The following is a 15,555-nucleotide window of genomic DNA, read 5'->3' on the forward strand; positions in this document are numbered from 1 at the left end:
CAAGCTTTTTTACTGAGAGTAGAAGATGCCTAGGAACAGGAAGTGCTTCTATCACTGCCCGCTGTTAGGTGATGTGGTAGAAACAGACATGTGTTTCCATGTCATTAGACAGGCACATGAATATGCAGACGATAAAGAAATATACACCAAGTGCAAGTAGATCTGATTGGATTGGCATTGTAGTAGTAGAGACATGGTGGAGCAAAAGGCCTGTTTACCAATTTAGTCTCTGCTAAATTAATGTTACTCAGTCTTGAAAGCCTAATGTCTACCGTAACTCCATTGCAGTATTCTTGTTTCAAATTCAGCAGTCCCACTCTAAAGATGTGTATAAAAAAATTCCAAGCTGACTTTCCTAATTTAGTGCCATGGGAGGTTGAAGGTTTTGTCTTTGAGATGATAAGCAGATTCTGCCACTCCTGTCAAGTAAATACAAAATGTTCCCTATCATCCCTTGGAAAAAGAGTCCACTAAATGTATCTCTAACATTTAGATCATTATCCATTCCTCTAATAACTTAAATAAAAATATTATTCTGTCATTACCGCTTGCAGGTTATTGTGTGCCTTTTAATTGCCGTGTTTCAGAAACATTGATGCAGCTATAAAGAAGGCAAGACAGCAGCTATATTTCATCAGGAGTTTGAGAGGTTTTGCATGTCACCTAAAACACTTGGAAGTTCCTACAGCATTCTGACTCGCTGCATCACAGTCTAGTATGGGTGGACAACTGCACAGGATCGAACTAAGCTGCAGAGAGTTGCAAAATTAGTCAGCTTCATCATGGGTACTAGTCTTTAGGAGTGGTGCCTCAAAAAGGCAGCGTCCATCATGAAGGACTTCCATCACTCAGGACGTGTCCTCACTGTTACCATTAGGAAGGAGCTACAGAAGCTTGAAGGCACACACTCAGCAATTCAGGAACAGCTTCTTCCCCTCTGCCATACAAATGCTAAATGGACATTAAGCCCATGAACACCACCTCTTAAAAATATATATGTTATTTCTGTTTTTGCACTATTTTTAATCTAATGTACTGTAATTGATATACTTATTTTTTCTCTATTTTTTATATTGTGCATTGTACTGCTGCAGTTAACAAATTTCACAACACATGCTGGTGACAATAAATCTAATTCTGATTCGGAGTTTCAGTGCTTGCTCAATTGGCAAATAATGTCCCATTGAATTTGGCAGAACAACATCTCATTCAGTAAAGAAAGAATTATATAGCAACTAAAGATTGAAGCTTAAAGGAAGCTGTGTTCTGAAAAGTAGGCAATGGCACGAGAAGACCAAGGACATGGAGTTTTATGTTGATAAACACTATCAAGCCCATAGCCAGACTGAAATTAAGGGATCTTTGGATATTCTTAAAAATCAACATCTGGAACAGCATTGGGATTTGATTTTATGGGGAATAACTACGGAACTAGAATTTGGGCAATCTTTAGATATTCCACTTGCGTCATATGGTTCTAGGATGTAGGTATCTATTTATGATTCCTTGATTGTAATGTTACTGAGGGAGATCCTGTGTGATAAATAGCCTTTGCTCATTTATCTTCACTTGCAGTTTGCAAAGTGATAGGAGGTCTAGGAACAGATTGGCTGATTTCCAAGTTAGAAGGGGGGTGCAAAGAATAGTAGATGATGGGAGAAAAGCACTTTATTTTGAAAAACGTGTGCACGGGTGATAATTTATTTTTTTTAACTGACAACTTTTCATTAATTTGGTTGTTTCTTTTATTTTCCTTTAGTTTCCATTTTATCTTACTCCCCTGCCAAAGGCTTTGCATTATGCTGGTGGTGAAGTCCCCATTGAATTACTTAAGGGCTCATTTGTCATGAGTAGATCTAACTGAAGTACTTGTTACAAACAGAGCACAGTTTCAGCAAGGGTTGCTGAATAATAATTGAATGTTAAAGGGGAATTATGTAACATGCTGTTTGCTCTGCTAAACCACACTCAGTAACAGCCTCAACTGAAATAAACTGCCTTAATATAAGCAAAAGCCAGAAGTCCAAGTTTGATTTGAGTAATTGCCATTTACACAATAAATACACTTGAGTTGTCTTAGAAGAAATTTGCCATCATATTCAGGTCCTTACATCCTGTAATAATCCGTGTAATGCTATGAAAAACTGAGAACAGAATGTTGGTCTTGCAGGAAGTTATTCCTCAGACCAATTATGAGCCTTAAGCCATCTGACAGAAACTACAGCAAAGTCCAAAATTTTAATTGTATGCTGTGTTAATTTAGCAATCTTTTCAACTGGAAACATAATACATTTATTTTTCTAATTGCCCTCAGACATGCTCAACGGGGGATAGAGCTACATCCAATATTTTGCAATTAATTATTTAATTTTTAAAGTGCAATAATTAAACCAATGAAATCACAGTGTGAAATTGCATGTCTGAATGCTTTACATTTGTTCCAGTTGAAAGATGTTTATTGTACTTATTCAGAGTCCTCATTCTGATCACATAGCAAGAGATTATTAGCTAACATCTTCTAGAGGCCAGATTGTGTAGATATCAAAAATAGTTTTGTTCTTATCATGAACACAAAAAGCTGAGAAATATCGTGGAAACCATGGAAACCTACACGACCTCTCACTCCTGTTCCACCATTCAACAGCAAGGCTAAACTGCTGTATTCCCTACTCATTCCCAACACATCCACACATTGTAATATCCCTTGTTTCCTCTCCTGGGCAAATAGAAAGAATTCCTTCATACCGACAGACTATTGAAAAGCTCGGTAGATTTATAAGATTAGTTACTTGCTCTCATCTTGGCAGAGTCACTGAAAATTAAGAGTGAGGTAGGCTGATGTTTGGATTACAGGGCAGTCAGAAACTAGTGGGGACAGACTTGATGGTAACATCGAGGCCAAGATCAGATACGCTATGATTCAATGGAGCAAGCTGGAGTTTTTTTTGTGTCTGATCCAGCTAAGTTTCTGGTAAGTGGTGATTTTAGGATGTTGGTTATGTTCATGTAGTTGAATGTCAACATCGGGTGGTCAGATACTCTTGTTGATGACAGTCACACTAGCACATGTGACAGGCATTTTATTCCTCATTTAACAGCTGTAGGGGTGGACTGCTTTATTTGCTGTGGTGTTGAGAGTAGAGTTGAACATTATACAATCAGCAGTTCATTTCCCCTTTCTGTGATGGAAAGAATGCCACAGATGACACAGCTGAAATGGTTAACCCTAGGACTCTATCCTGAAACAAAATCAGAAAAGCTGGGAGAAAGAGTACAGAGAAAATTTATAGGGATGTTGCCAGGACTGAAGATCCTGAGCTATAAGGAAAGATTGAACAGGCTGGAACTTTATTCACTAGAACTTAGAAGTTGAGGGGAGATTTAATAGAGGTGTACAAATTATGCAAGGTATAGATAGGTAAGCAGGCTTTTTCCACCAAAGCTGAGTGAGAATGAAAGGTGAAACATTCAAGGGGAATGTGAAGGGAAAACTTCTTCACAGAGGGTGGAACGAGTTGCCAGTGCAAGTAGTGGATGTGATCTTGATTTCAACGTTTAAGAGAAATTTGAATAGGTACATGGATGGGAAGGCTATGGAGGGTAACACACAAACTGCTGGAGGAACTCAGCAGGCCAAGCAGTATCTATGGAAAAGAGTGAACAGTCAGCGTTACGGGCTGAGTTCCTCCAGCATTTTGTGTGCGTTGCTTGGATTTCCAGCATCTGAAGATTTTCCCTTGTTTGGGCTATGGAGGGCTATGGTCTGAGTGTAGGTCAATAGGACTAAGCAGTTTAAATGGTATTGCATGGGCTAGATGGCTGGGCATGCTTCTGTGCTGTAGTTTAGTGTGACTATAAAATCAGCCAGTCAAGTAGCACCTATGGAGAAAGAAAACAACTAACATTTCAGGGCAATGATTCTTTCTGGAAACTGGATGGTTTACATTTTTCAAAGCAGAGCTGTGGGGGGGGGGGGGGGGGTGATGTGTGAGGTGAAAGACAAAAGCTGACTTGGGGAAACCATATATAGGATTTTTGAATCAATCTTGAGCAATTATTGCAGTTCTGTCCTTGGTTGAGATAATTTGTCTCCATCAACACGGGTAGCTTCCTTTGGGCAAGTGGTATTCAATATTTTAAATCATTTGACCCTTTTCCTTTTGTTGATCAGCAACTTCAGGTTAACCTGTGTTCTTTCATGTCATACTTTGTCTTTGTCCTGATATCAGGGTCTGTTTCTTTCATGTCCTGACTGGCTAAATAATGATCAACATCTTTAGTCTTTTCATTTAGAGCAGAGGTTCCCAACCTGGGGTCCATGGAGCCCTTGGTAAATGGTAAGGGTCCATGATATAAAAGAGGTTGGGAGCCTCCGATTTAGTGGAAGCAGCCTCTCAGTGGCTACTGTTGGGATTTTAAAGGCTATTCTACTCAAAGTGCAGTCCTCTCTTCCCAGGAATAAATCTAGTGAATTTGCTCCAGATATTATGTAGTAGTAACTGTATATTGTAACTTAAATTATAAAATTTAGCTACATTTGAACCAAAGTTATTTTTCAATGTTTTTATAAGCTGTTTATGTAACTTTGGCTAAGACGTTGCATTATTGACAGATAAATAAGTGGATTCTAATTTGGAATGGGGAAGGAAACGTAGCTTTTCAAAGGAATAGCAGGCATTAGCCAGTGAATAATTACTGACTGTGGACTTTGGCATTGTGGAAGTTGAAAGTGAATGATTACAGACTATTATTTCAATTTTTGGAATGGTTAAGATGTTTTTAACACTGATGTGAAGAAACCTTTTGTTCTTGCTTCAGCTTGAGCTTCCTTGCAGTTTTCTCTGCAGTATTTACTTGTATATTGCAGCTCAGAAGAGGCTGTTAAAAGCTATCAGATCCACATCAGCTCCCCCCAGAGCAAACCCACCAGTTCTGATCCCCTACAACGCTTCTCCTGTAGCCTCACAGCTTATTTTATCTCATAAGCTTCTCTCATTCCCCTCTGGTTCACTTATCTACACTTGGGTAGTTAGTCTACTGGCACATACATTCAGTGGCCACTTTATTAAGTGACTTCTGTGTGACCACTGAGTGTATGTTTGTGGTCTTCTTCTGTAGCACGTCCACTTCAAGCTTCGACCTGTTGTGTGTTCAGAGATGCTCTTCCGCACACCGCTGTAGTAACACGTGATTATTTGAGTTACTGTTGCCTTCCTTTCAGTTTGAACCAGTCTGGCTTATGTCCTCTGACCTCTCATATTAACAAAACATTTTCACCCACAGAACTGCCACTCACTAGATTTTTTTTGTTTTTCATGCCATTCTCTGTAAACTCTTGAGACTGTTGTGTGTGAAAAGCCCAGGAGATCAGCAGTTTCTGAGATACTCAAACCACCCCGTATGGCACTGACAACCAGTCCAAGGTCAAAGTTAGATCACATTTCTTCCCCATTCTGACGTTTGGTCTGAACAACAACTGAACCTTTCGACCACATCTGCGTGCTTTTATGCATTGAGTTGCAGTGCCACATGATTTGCTGAGTAGATATTTGCATTAATGAGTAGGTGTACCTAGTAAAGTGGCCACTGAGGGTATGTGAATTGTAGATGGAAGCTGGCTGTACAATGTCATGAAAAGAATAGGCAAACTCCATACAGGCAGCTGTCTACATCAGGATTAACAGCTATGATACCATGCCTCCTATAACTGCATTGAAACTAAGGTTTCTGAGTGGGTAACTAGGTGCTAGATTTTGTATCTTAGATTGTTGTTGGATAATTGTATTTGAAATGTATTGGGAATACTTTTCTAATTTTTCTAATCATTTAAGATTATAGGTGGCATCAAGGCAGTGCAAGACCTTGTAGTACAGGCAGATGAAAGACTTTCCAAGGCCATGATACCAATTTCCTGTCTTCATATCACCATTCTTGTGACGTATTTGGCAAGTGATGTGGAGGTGAACAAGTGAGTGTTTCTTTAAAAAAAGTTCCTTGCAATGAATACCAAACTGGCAACTGTAGTTGTTTTAAAATTCTGATTGAGTTATTAACCTGCATTCTTTTCCCTGAATTATTCATAGCTCCAGACTTCTCAATATACATTTTATCTAATTTTTTTCTTTGTTATATATGTTACATTAGAATGTGTGAATTATCAGCAGGAATAGATGAATTTGTCCTGTCAAGTTTACTTCACAATTCAACAAATCATGGTCTATCTTCCACATGAGGATCTTTTTCCTGTCTTACCTTATATCTTTTGATATTTCTAATATTTTGAAAAAAATTGATTGCTGAGTTTCCATTTCTTATTTCCTTTTCCTACTTTAATTTTTAGGATGGTTGCCTCTTGCAAACTTAAGCATAGTGCATACTTTGGCATACAGTTATATCCTTCCCGACCTATTAGATCAAAAAGATTTAACATCTAATAGGTGGTAGTTAATGCTTTTCTTCTCTTTAAAGTTGCAAATTGCTCTTCAGTAATGTTCAATATTTCAGACACCATTTCTTTGCCAACATTCAGAATTGTCCAGTATATTTTGTAAGCACTTAAAGTAACAAGCATTTTTAATGCATAAAGTGTATTTTCCCAAAATGTGAGCTTTTACTTTGGTTGAGCAGAGAAGTTAGAGCACAAATCTGTTACTTTATTTATGGGAGTTGTTTGATTTTTTTTCTGGCAGAGCACTGAGTACAATTGAAGAATGCAAGGAGCCAGTGCAGGAAATCCTACTGGGAACACAGTTGTCCTTAGGATTTGATGGGATTGCAGATTTCAGAGGAGAAGTAGTATTTGCACAGTTAATTCAAAATGAACACCTGAGAACACTAGTCCAAATTACTGGTAAGTGGTTTGATTGGGATTTTGTACCCACAAGTATTTTAGATCATTGTACTATATAAAAATGTCAGAATTCTGCAAGTATTTGGCAAATGTCTTGCCAAATGTCTTTAGAACTTGGGCTGTTTTTAATAAATGTTTTCCAAATGAATTAATTTCTGAATGTTATTCCCACATTTATATGACTTTTTATGTAGTTTTTTATGACAGACATTTCTTTCCATTCATCATTTTGTACCTATCACCAGATGTTTAGGAATATATTCCCCATATTAAGGTTGAGAAACCATTAGATTTTAATATTTTCTCACAAAATGGGGGGGGGGGGGCTTTACGATTTTTCATTGTTGCTTTTATTTGGTCAATGCCATTTTTTGTGAAACTTCAAAGAAGTGGATGAACTCTCAAACAGCTTGTTGCAGTTTTGTAAAAGTTAACTCAGGATTAAACTACACATTGAGTACTTAGGCCAGACAGAGCCTGAGGTCAGATATGTAACCATTGCCCAGTGAAGATGGACCTTAAACGAAGCTGACACACACAAGCTGATATTTCCTGACTGCTAGCTGAATATTTTAAACAAATGACTTAATTTGCTGATACTAAAAAAATAAAAATAATCATTTTTGAAAATTCCAGAACGCCTTTATAGACCTCCCAGGAATATTGATGCTGGAGATTGAGAGAGTGAGTAGTTTAAGCTATACCCATGGAGCATATAACTAAAATGTATCGTGGATCTTGGTTACATGTATCAAAATACTGTATGGCATCCGCTAGTCTCACGAGACCATGGATCTGCGCCTAGAAAGTCTTCTCCAGGGCGCAGGCCTGGGCAAGGTTGTATGGAAGCCTGGCTGTTGCCCATGCAGCAAGTCTCCCCTCTCCACGCCACTGATGTTGTCCAAGGGAAGGGCAAGGGCTGATACAGCTTGGTGCCAGTGTCATCGCAGGAGTTGCCAGAACGAGGTGGAAGACAATATCGGACTGCCTTAGGGACTCTAGCTCCGGTTTTGTCCTCGGAGTTTACTCCCAAAGCCTTTCCCATGAGTGGGTATGGCCGCAAGGCAGCGGAGGTTTGAAATCAGAGTTTTCCCTCTCTTAGATGGATTTCAAAATACTGAAGGTGATGATAAAATGAAGTGTAATTTTGGATGATATATTGTAGACCCTCAAACTATAAAACAGTGTGTAACTTTCTAATGAATGCTAGAACAGTAAATAATTAATAATAGGATTCCATCACTTAACACCAACTGGTGAAGTTAACTGACGTAGTATCAGTGTGAATGGTAAAGAAGGTGCAGAATTCTTTGTTGAGTACATAGTAGCTCTATCAAGAAAGATGCTTAGTTTGGAGGAAAGAACTGAGAAGCAGAAGGGAAACTAATGGACTGCATTTTGGTTAGCAGTGATCATGTTTCAATCACATTTAGCATATTTATTGAAAAGGGCGAAGAAAGACCAAGGTTCACTTCCAGAAGGATTTTTTTTAACCAAACCAAGAGGTAATTTAGCCAAAGTAGATTTGAATTACGACTTAATGTCTGGAAAATAATTATTAAAGTTGAGAGATATTTCAATGACCTGAAGTCTCAATACCAAGTCCTGTGCTTTCTGTGATGTATATTAAGAGTTTGATTAAAATGTAAGGGCCATGTTTAAAATGTTTGCCTGAAAGAGATTTAGAGATTGAATCTATTTATTTCAATATCTGGATGAGCCACTTGATATGTTATGAACAAGGACACGATTCAAGAGCTGGGAAGAGGGATTTGGCTGCATGGTTCTTTCTTGGCTAGCTAGGTAGGGCAAGACAATTCATGATTTCTGTGAATAATGAATTGCTATGATTCTCCAGAATGTAAGCAATTGTGGTTTGCTGAGTGAGAAACAGGAAACAGTGATCTCATTTCTTCACAAACTTGTAGATCTTATCTTCTTACTGCAACACACACAGAATGCTGGAGGAACTCAGTAGGTTAGGTAGCACTTATGGAAAACAGTAAACAGTTGATGTTTTGAGCTGAGACCCTTCTCCAGTTCCTGAGGAGGAGTCTCAGTCTGAAACATCAACTGTTTATTCATTTCCTGCTGAGTTCCTCCAGCATTTTGTGTGTGTTGCTTTAGATTTACAGCATCTACAGGCTTTTTTCTGGTTGTTATCTATTTGACAATAAATTTACTCTGAAAGATTGTGGATCATTTTGATATACACTGCTTTGGTCCATATGAGTGGTGTCTCAGGGTGAAAGTAACAGAACAAACCCTGATCACCAGAAAAATTCAGCAGCTGGGTTAGTCCCATAGTACCTGGCTTTGTTGACTGTCAAAACATGCAAAATCTTTCAGAGACACTCAAAACATGATACACGTTTAGAGGAAACATAAAATGAATTTAAAAATCCTAAAGCATCTTACAACTCTTAATTAAATTTAAATGCTTCTTATTAAATTTTTAAGATGCTTTTAACATTTTTCAATTCTCCTCTTGTTAATCCTTATTATGAATTGATTGGTATTTATTATATAATTTTATGTTGGTCAGAGAACAATTTGTGATGCAAGGAAATACATGTCAAAGTGATGGACGTATTCACTAGTTAAGAATTTGGGCCATGCTTTTTGGGTATTTAGTTCTTCCACAAGACTTCGAGGTCACTCCAACCTTAACTGCTCAGCTATAGCTAAGTCTTTAGTACACTTTAAACATGACTTTAACAAACATTGTGGGTCAGACATTACTAATAGAAGCAGGCAGGCTCTGAGCTATCAAAATAACATGGTGGAAAGGTGCCTGTCCACACAATACTGATATAAAGTGGAAATGGTTCCTATGTCCTTCATAGAAAGCTCATTTGTTGAATTAATTCAAAGGTTCAAAGGCTTGTTTATTATCAAAGTGTATAATTCTGAAATTCTTCTTCTCTAGATAGCCATGAAACCAAGAAAGAAGAGAACAGCAGCACGATCATCAACCCCCAAATCCCTCCTCCCCTCTCAAAATAACGAACAAAAATGGAACAGGCACATCGATCCCCAAATTCCCCTCCCCTGCACACAAAAATATGAGAAAGATCAGGTCAAAATTCGGAATATGAAAAACTTAAGTCCGAAAAAAAAGTATAGTTCAAGTCCATATCCAAAAAGCACAAAACCTAGGTAACATTTTCTGGGCACAGCGGCAGGCCTTTCCCTCTCCGTGGCAGAGCGATCCTCAAGCAATCAAAAGGCATTCTTCCCTCTCAAGGTGCCACACATGAGGCAGCTTACCAAGTTAAGAGCATCATGGCGTTACAGGAAAAGTTACTGGCATGGTTAGAACATTGGCTGAGTGGGAATAAAAAGATCCTTTTCTGGTTGGCTGGCAGTGACTCGTGTGTTTCCACAGGGGTCACTGTTGGGACTGCTTCGTTTTATGCTGTATATCAATGATGGAATAGATGGCTTTGTTGCCAAGTTTGCAGATGATACCAAGATTTTTTTGGAGGGACAGGTAGTGTTGAGGAAACAGGTAGGCTCCAGGAGGACTTTGACAGATTAGGAGAATGGGCAAGAGAGTGGCAAATGAAAGAGAATGTTAGACAATGCATAGCCACTCATTTTGGTAGTAGAAATAAATATGCAGAGTATTTTCTAAACGGGGAGAAAATCCAAAAATCTGAGATGCAAACTTGAGAGTCCTTGTGCCTTAAATGTTAACTTGCAGGTAGAGTCGATGGTGAGGAAGGCAAATTCAATGTTAGCATTCATTTCAAGAGGTCCAGAATATAAGAGCAAGGATGTGATGCTCAGGTTTTATAAGGTACTGGAGAGGCCTCACCTTCAGTATTGTGAACAGTTCTGGACACCTCTTCTAAGAAAGAATGTGCTGGCATTGGAGAGGGTTCAGAGGAGGTTCACAAGGATGATTTGGAGAATGAAATGGTTATCATATGAGGAATGTTTGATAGCTCTGGGTCTGTACTTGCTCGAATTTAGAATTATGAAGGGGGATCTCATTGAAACCTTTCAAATATTGAAAGCCCTAGACAGAGTAGGTGTGGAAAGGATGTTTCCCATGGTGGGGGAGTCCAGGACAAGAGGGCACAGCCCTCTGGATAGAGGGGCGTCCATTTAAAACAGAGATGTGGAGACATTTCTTTGGCCAGATGGTGGTGAACTTGTGAAATTAATTATCACAAGCTGCTGTAGAGGCTAGGTCGTTAGGTGTATTTAAGGCAGAGCTTGATAGGTTCTTGATTGGACATGACATCAAAGGTTGTGGGAAGGATACTGGGGAGTGGGACTGAGGAGGGGTAAAAACGATCAGCATGATGGAATGGCGGAGCATATTCGATGGGCCAAATGGCCTAATTCTGTTCCTCTGTCTTATGGTTTTATAACAGAATATTAACAATTTTACTCTTACAGATCTTAAAGCATTGATTGGCAGATGTCATCATTTAGTATGATGGCAACAAAGGAAAGCCATTTAATGTAGCTCTCTTCCAGACAGAAATATATTTTAGAATATCTGTTTTTATTAATAATTATGGAATGTGACTGATATTTATTAGTTTGATATTGATATTTTAGCATTGACTTATTAACACATGAGGTTGTCTAATTTTAGTAGTTGGCATTTCTTTTTCAATTCTCCTTGTAAAGCTGGTTGTGACGCAATTTAACATGACTTCTTGCCCTTGTCTAAATTTAGTTCTGATGACCCATATCAATGCTGTTACTAGTTTGTCTGAATGTCAACTGCATTGATTATTTCATTAGAAATAAGCCTGGCTGTAGAAAATCTTGTGGTAATATATAAAATAGTGTAATTTTTAATCTGTATGAATATTACTTTAACTGTCAGTTATCAAGTAATAGTTTGACTTTAAACCATGAGTTCCCAACCGTTTTTATGCCATTAACTGAGGGATCCACGGATCCCAGGTTGCATTTATTCTAAATGCACAACTGAAACATAAATGCAAAAAACAATCTTTTGAAGGAACCCAGCACATCAGGTAATGTGTGTGGCAGGAAATAAATTTCAGGCTGAGAGAGATAAGCAGTGGTTTCAAGGAAAGACATGAATTGTAGAATTCTGTAAATAAGTTCAATTTGTTTTGCATTATTTTTGCATTTCTTGGGTGTAAACCAAGAGCTGAGAACATTATCTATTGCTCTCTTGTGCTTCTAGCACACTGTACATGGTAGTTCTTTGCAGATATTGCATGTAAATTCACTTGGTCATTTGGAGTAACTATTCATAAACAGACAAAACCTTTGATCAACAGACAGTAGATATCAAAGATTAAAAACTTGAAAATTTTATATCAGTGTATGTATATTTCTCCCTTTCATTTTTGTACAGCACATTAACCAGATTAAATTATCTGATTGTAAAGTAAAAATAATAATTTAATTCCAATAATGCACCCCAGTTTCCAGCTCCAAAGAGGTCCTATTGTATTATTTCCCTTACTCACCAACTTCTGTCAAACATCAAATCTGTATTATACAGTGTGCTGTGCACATATTCCACTATGATGAATCTCATTTGATTTTCATCTCATTAACAAAGGGAATATTTAACCACTGCCTGCAAAATGAAATGGTTAGCCTATTAATGAACTATACTCCATTTCATGTTTACTTGATGTAGCAGCTTAATGCATTGATTTATTTTTAAATCAAGCAGAACTTGTGCTCCTGAAAAATGTTAAGGTGTCTAATTTGGTTAAGATGGTTATAGTTTCTTAAAAATGAGCTCTGTTTAAGAAAAATCTTTTATAAAACAGAACATCCATCAAGTTAAATTTTCATTTAAAATTAATTTTAAATTTAAAGTTAAGTAACATCGATTTCCTGGTCTTCCAGTAATGCCCTACTTCTCCATCACCATTCCCCATTCCTATTTTTCCTCTCTCATCATATCTCCTTACCTGCCCATCACCTCCCTCTAGTGCTCCTCCCCCTAGTGCTCCTCCCCATGTTTCTTTCTTCCTTGGCCTTCTCTCCTCTCCTATCAGATTCCCCTTTCTCCAGCTATCTCTTCCACCTATCAACTTCCCTTTACTTCACAGCTCCTCCCAATTTCACTTATCACCTTGTCTTTCTTCCTCCCCTCCTCCCCCACCTTCTTAGTCTGACCCCTCATCTTTTTTTCTCCAGTCCTGATGAAGGGTCTCAGCCCAAAACGTCGACTGCACTCTTTTCCATTGATGCTGCCTGGCCCACTGAGTTATTTTGTGTGTGTTATTTTAAATTTTCTGGTGATTAAAAAGTTTTGTGGTAAGAATTCCAATAATTGAACATATAGAGGATAATATACATTTCAACTGAATGAAATTCTTCTGTGTAATGGATATGATTCTTCCTGAAACTATTGATTGTTTCTTCATTTTGTAATGCTCCAGCTATATGCCATGTTTGGATATATATCAATTATCTATTTTTTCCAGAATGAACTAAATCTTATCTGTTTACTCCACAGAGACTATAAGGCAAAGATTCCAAGCAAATGGTATTTTGACTGGAGACAGCAAAGCTTTTAAACCTCACTTAACCTTTATGAAACTATCAAGGGCACCAAAGCTGCATCATCAGGTCTGATCACATTTCTATTGAATGATAAGCACGTATATAAGTAAGCCAATATCAGGAAAAATTATTTGGAGTTGCTGTGGTGTTAATGCTGATGTTGCTGCGCAGAAATTTCATGAGTGCTGCATTTAAGAGGTGCATTGGTTCGTAGTAATAATTTTCTTTATCATGTAAGAAGGTTTGTTCTTTTACCATTGTCTTTTGTGTTGTGTGAAATAAGAAATACCAAGAGACAGGTAAGATAGTGGTCTTTGCTGAAGTTGTGTCTTATGTTGCTGGATATACAGAAAATGACTTTAACACTGCAGGAATTACTTCTTGTGTATCATTATAATAGAGGTAAGTATTATGTATATTGCTTTATAACAATCAGAATTGTATCAAGAATAAGCAATCTAGTAAGTTGAATTAGGAGCAACGTTTCTTTTGAACTAGCTGCGAGAGGAAGATCTAAGTAAATGAAAATACGTACTAACGCACTCATACTGGGTTCTGGAAAGCTGCACATCTTTTTTGTGACACCTACATAATATATAATTAAGAAAGGCTTTCATCATATTCTATCATAGAGCAAAAGGTAAACCAACATCTAACCTGCAGCATTGATTCGTTATTTAGGGGTACTAATTCTAACATACATTTGAATGAATGCTGGAATATGAATGTAGCATTTCTCACTCAGGATACAAATCCAGAAAATGTCTGAGCTGGAAGTGTTGAGAAAGTATTATCTAAATGAGAAGTAAAGTAATTCTGGTACTAACATTGAAAAAAGTGGTGACATCTCAATTCTCATGCTCTATTCAAGCCATACCACTAGGAACCAAATGTGATTTTTTTTAAAAATGCGGGAATCTTGATGTTACTGCTCTTAATGAGGCAACAGAGAGTAAACACATATAGATTGTATGCAATTAAATGTTGATTATAATGTTATTAAAAATAGGATTAAGCCTCATATTTGGTAATACACATCAGTGCTAAAATGCATTTTGAGTAGTAAGCTGGCTTTATTAATATTCATATGAGTAGTTTATGGTCAACGTCCCAAGTTTAACTTGGGTGTGTCTTGCTCATATTGGTACTGTGATAATAAAACACTGCTTCTTAATCTGTACTATGGCTTACTGAACGTTGGCCAGAATATTGTCAGGTAAAATGTAAATAACATCAAGTAATCCTCTTTATATTCAATATCCAGTTTTGCAGAGCCACCATATACAGTTTTCTTAAAATTGTATCTTAATAACTCATAAGTACACTGTGAATTAATTATGATCTTAATTATTAAGCTAAAGTACCTGTACATGGACATAGCCATTTCACCCTTGATTTTGGGATTTTGATTTTACATCTTTCCACAAACAGGGATAGGCTAGATTGGAAAAAAAGAAGGTAAGGCTGAAACTTAGACAAGCATACCTTTTGCTGTTGGTTGTAGAAGAGATAATAGTCTCTTCTTTTCAGTGAAAGAACCTATTCAGATCAGACTACTCCGGAGTGTACATTCTCCTGTTCTTACTGGAATTTTGAGGAATGAAGGGTGACCTCATTGAAACCTATTGAATGTTGAAAGGTCTTGATAGAATGAATGTGGAGAGGATGTTTCCTATGGTGGGCGAATCTAGGACCAAAGGACAAAGCCTTTTAGAGGGGCATCCTTTTAGAATGGAGATGAGGAGGAATTTCTTTAGGCAGAATCTGTGGAGGCCAAGTCACTGAGAGTATTTAGGCAGAGATTGATAGATTCTTGATTAGTCAGGGCATGAAGGGATATGAAGAGAAGGCAGGAGATTGGGGCTGAGAGGTAAAATGGATCAGCCAAGATGAAATGGTAGAGCAGACTTGATGGGTCAAATGGCCCAATTCTGCTCCTATATCTTATTGTATTATGCAGTGTTCATTCAACCTTAACTAGTTAATTTACTGGCTTCTGTGATTTACAGAATGCCATTGAGCAGAAACATTGCATGCTGGATGATACACCTGTCTGTGCATTACAGATATATATTATACCAATTAATATTCATAATTGAAGTTAGGACCAAAATATTTGGTCGATATTCAATATTACCTTATCCCTGTCAAGTTTCATTACCACAGCTCGGGTGAGAAATTGC

The 15,555-nt window shown here is 37.6% G+C and overlaps 1 protein-coding gene across 3 annotated transcripts in view; it reads left to right on the top strand.

Annotated features, from left to right (window-relative positions):
- LOC132400525 (A-kinase anchor protein 7) overlaps positions 1-15,555 on the top strand; it is a 166,200-nt gene that overhangs the window by 39,599 nt on the left and 111,046 nt on the right. For all 3 annotated transcript variants that reach the window (XR_009514281.1, XM_059981565.1, XM_059981564.1), the window contains exons 4-6: positions 5,832-5,968; positions 6,690-6,850; positions 13,326-13,438. Coding sequence is in view for 2 of the 3 variants with exons in the window: in XM_059981565.1 (XP_059837548.1) it covers positions 5,832-5,968; positions 6,690-6,850; positions 13,326-13,438 (411 nt within the window). In the remaining variant the exon portion in view is untranslated. The remainder of the gene's footprint in view (positions 1-5,831; positions 5,969-6,689; positions 6,851-13,325; positions 13,439-15,555) is intronic.

The sequence above is a fragment of the Hypanus sabinus genome, chromosome 10 (genome assembly GCF_030144855.1).
Source record: "Hypanus sabinus isolate sHypSab1 chromosome 10, sHypSab1.hap1, whole genome shotgun sequence".
NCBI lineage: Eukaryota > Metazoa > Chordata > Chondrichthyes > Myliobatiformes > Dasyatidae > Hypanus > Hypanus sabinus.